We start from the raw sequence: 4,001 nt of genomic DNA, 5'->3' as shown, positions 1-4,001 counted from the left end.
ACTGATGCATAGGGCTTCCAACTAAACAATGGCCCATCAGTAATAAAGCGAAGACAAGCAACGAGCTAGGTGTTTTGTATGCGTGTTCTCAGGCTTCACACTGCAGCGAGCTCAATATAATGATATCACAGAGCATCTTGTGTCCATGCATATTTTATAAGCTAGGATTCAAGAATTCAACACAGAAAAAGTTTACTAGACCGACCTATGCATATACGAACTTCACAGCAGTATATAGTATATACAAATATAAATCTCCGTTTATAACAAACAGTTGCGTGCGCACATATTTCTAATGCAGGACCTGAAACTAACCGGGTGCTGTTAACAAATCTTAAAATTTGAGTTCTGACGTGATGGAATAAAGGAAAGCAACCCGTCATAGCCTTTAGCAACTGATAATAATATACATATACTTGTGCGCACAACACGGAACAACCTTGCACCAATCTCAAGTTTAAGCATTACTAGTTTCAACAAACCACCACCTAGTCCAGTTTTCTTAATAAGGTCTTTAAGAAACCTATTCCTGGTAATAATTTAAGATAAACCCAGCCAGGATGTAAATATCTTCCATGAAGCAAGTAGGATATTGAATGAGGCACAATCGGCCGAGGAAATATAAAAGAAATTAGTGTAGTTTAATGATGGAAGAAAAGAGAAGTTATAACATTTCCCGCTATTCAAAATACAATGTAGCAGCAAATTCTTGTAACTCGTTAGAAAGAGTTCAAAGGGAGTTCTTGAAACAGAGCAAAAACCTTGCACAAAACTATACAACCTACTCGAAGACTAGAAAGATGTACATAAGAGCAATGAAGCGAATACCACAAAAGTCACAGATTGATTAACTGCAACAAATTGTTAAGCTTCAAGCTATGAATGATATGTATCCCAGTCAAATCTGGGTTGTGAGAATACCTCATAATCAATGGGACCCTCTACAATGCTGTCAACGTTTTGTATACGTTCCAAAAGAGCTGGTTGAAAACTATCATTATCGGAAGGCAATAATTTATACAATACGAATAATCCAAGTGTGAAAATGGCTTGCAACTTCATGGAATCACCCTGAACTGAGAAGAACAGAAGCATTGAAAGGAGGAACAGATCAACACAGAACCGCATGATACACAATACAGTATCCATCAATCTCCCATCATTTCCAGCAGGAAACCCCCTGACTCTATATACAAACAGAAAGTTGTACTTGTCAACCACATACCTATACCCAAAATAAACTGCACCGACAGGGACAACAAGTGGAGCAAATGATGAATATATCAAGGTCAGCCCAAATATTGTCAAATTAAATGCGTAATATTGAGCAAAATCAAATGTCTGCTTGGGGATGGGAGAGGTTCCGCTGATTGGATAAGTGGAGAGATCTTGTCCCTCTTCATCAATTTGATTCGACCTGAGAGAATCAAACACGTTATTATCAGGGATCAGTGGTCTCTGAAGAGCATCTATGGCTTGACCTTCCAAAGGGTACTCTTCACTTTGCTCAGGCACCAGCTGGAGCATGTCATTCTTTTGAAACTTCTGAATTTTCTTCTTTATCCAAGGGACGGGAACCAAAAGATCATAAGATATCCCCAAGAAAGTACTTGTGATTAGAAATGCAAGTGAAGACAAACAAGATCTTGACAGAAATGATGCACTCATGTATTGCTCAATCCTCTTGCAATCTTCTCCATCGAAATAACACCTACCCATATTTAGGATTGCACTTTCCAAAGAAGAATCAACAAGACCTCTCAATAGAATAAGGTTTACAAGGAAAAAACAAACCATCTTCAGAAGTGCAGCTCTTTGCTCCTCGGACACTGTTAGATGACGTTCAAAATTGGACAGATAAGAAAGAGCTGATGGAATTATTATATACATGCTGACAAATATAATAACATTCGGCAGGAACTGGAAGATGAGGGATGCTAACCAGCTGGAACTCTGTACCCAATCCAACCATGATTGCGCATTATTCATTGCTTCTGCGTCAATAATTCGACCAGCGCTGTTCAAAGCACTTATCACAGCAAGAGGAGAACTGAAGAATACAAGCATTAACAGCAAGCACGTGTTCACAAACAATCTCCTCAACCTCATAGACAACTTTGACGACCCCAAATGGTTCCAGTAAATATCTGGCGCCAATGGAGCTCGTTCAACTTTCCATTGGTTCCTCTGCAACCTCAACTCCATGACAGAAAAGAATTTGCCAAATCGCCTCTTCTTCTCATTGCAAAAATCCTGAACTGCTTGTTTAGCCGTGTAAACATCCTTAAATATCACAAATGCAACTCCAGCACCTGGTGCGCGACCTTCTTTATATTCTACCAACTTCGTCTCCAACTCCTCCCTCAATTCCAGCAATATCCTCAACTTCTCCTCATCCATATACCCCAACTTATCCATCATCTTTTCCCACCGACTCTTCACATTTCTCCACAGCCAAATCACCACACGTCGCAACTTCTCCCAAAACCCATCTCCACCACCACGCCCCTCATTCTCTTCTGGCAAAAGCCTCGAATCAATTTTCACAACCAACCAAGTAATTTCATCCCTAACTTTAACCAATTCCGTCGCTAAATCATCAAATGCACACAAATCCACAGGCACAATAACCTTATAAATCTTACCGGGATACCGATATTGAAAATACTCTTGTAAAACCCTCCTATCATCTCCAATACTTTTGGGCAATCCTTGAACCATTATAGCAAAAGCAGCAGTAGAATTCGGATTTGGGTCACTTAAATTCCCGTTCCCATCTCTAAATCTAGTAACTTTAAGCCTCTTTTCAATCAATGACATACCAAAATGAACTAAAAACACAACAAAAACAACAAAAACAAAATGAATCCACAGAAAGCTTGAACCTTTCTCGATATGATTAACAGTAGTCTTAGAGAACTCATCATTTATAACTTGACTCCCTCCATATATATTTAAAGGAAGTAAAACACCAGTTGACAAGACCCCAATTGAAAAAACAACAGCAAAGCTTCCACCTTCAATTATAAGGAACTGAGCCGCGTCAGCACCGCAATGGCTGGCGATTTCACGGCCAGTAGCGTGCCATACGGCGAGAAGCTTGGTGGTTAAGGCGGAGAACACAGGCATGCGGCGATGGTCGCTGCGGAGCTTGGCGAAGAGGAAGATGAATATGCAAAAGAAGAGACCTATTGTTGAGATGTTTAGGAGGTATTGGATGTTTCCGTACCATGGGTCGGGTATGTCGGTGTCTTCGCCGTCTACAGAGGAGGAAGGTGGTAGAGAGAGAGAGTGGTTCATGATTTGGGTGGAGGACAGGAGAGTTTTGGCCCCTTGTCTTTTTGGTTTCTTTGTTGAGAGCACAGAGTGTTTTATTTTATTTTCCCCTTTCTCCGGGGTGAAGTAATGTAGACGGAGTAGCAGTAGCGTATTGGATGGACCGATTGGGCTGAAAAATCAACGTAAACGTAATTTCTATTCTTTTCTTTCTTCGATAATTAATTTGAAGATGGGATTGATTTTTAAAAAAATACTTGAATTATCGTCGATTAAAACCGTTGTATAGTATTTTTGTGCTAACTTGCTATGTTACTTGTCCATAAAAAGCTCATTAAAAACTTAAACGTATTTTTAACATTTCAGCTCGGATCTTTTTCATTAAACAAACACATATATTGAAAATGTTTAAACTTGATGGTTTTCATTTCTGATTTTACATTTAATTCAAATAGGTTTTCAATTTAATGTTCAAAAACGTGATTTTCATATAATATTTTTAAACAATTGATAATAAGTTTTAATTAAAATACCTTATATACACTAAGAAAAAGAATAATAATGAAAATAAATAAGAAATCATGCACAAAAAAAAATATAACTGAAAGAGACCCTTAGGGTTCCGAATGAAATCAAAGATACAAGAACAAAGATAAAACTAACACTAAGAAAAACACAAAAACAAAAACACAATAAATAAGAGGTATAATTTGATTCTAAAGTCT

The 4,001-nt window shown here is 38.2% G+C and overlaps 1 protein-coding gene across 1 annotated transcript; it reads right to left on the bottom strand.

The window, feature by feature from the left end:
• Nucleotides 1-623: 623 nt before the first annotated feature.
• Nucleotides 624-3,477, bottom strand: LOC105118788 (CSC1-like protein At4g35870). The gene has a single exon (XM_011016823.1). It carries the CDS (start codon nt 3,298-3,300, stop codon nt 877-879), a length of 2,424 nt encoding a protein of 807 aa, XP_011015125.1. The 5' UTR covers nt 3,301-3,477; the 3' UTR covers nt 624-876.
• Nucleotides 3,478-4,001: the final 524 nt, after the last annotated feature.

This window comes from Populus euphratica, unplaced genomic scaffold (assembly GCF_000495115.2).
Source record: "Populus euphratica unplaced genomic scaffold, PopEup_1.0 scaffold2222.1, whole genome shotgun sequence".
Lineage (NCBI taxonomy): Eukaryota > Viridiplantae > Streptophyta > Magnoliopsida > Malpighiales > Salicaceae > Populus > Populus euphratica.
The sequence above is the reverse complement of the archived record's forward strand: the minus strand, read 5'-3'. Positions and strand labels throughout refer to the sequence as shown.

Coding starts and splice junctions, on each gene's coding strand:
- LOC105118788 (XM_011016823.1), bottom strand. CDS start 3,300: ATGAACCACTCTCTCTCTCTACCACCTTCCTCCTCTGTAGACGGCGAA.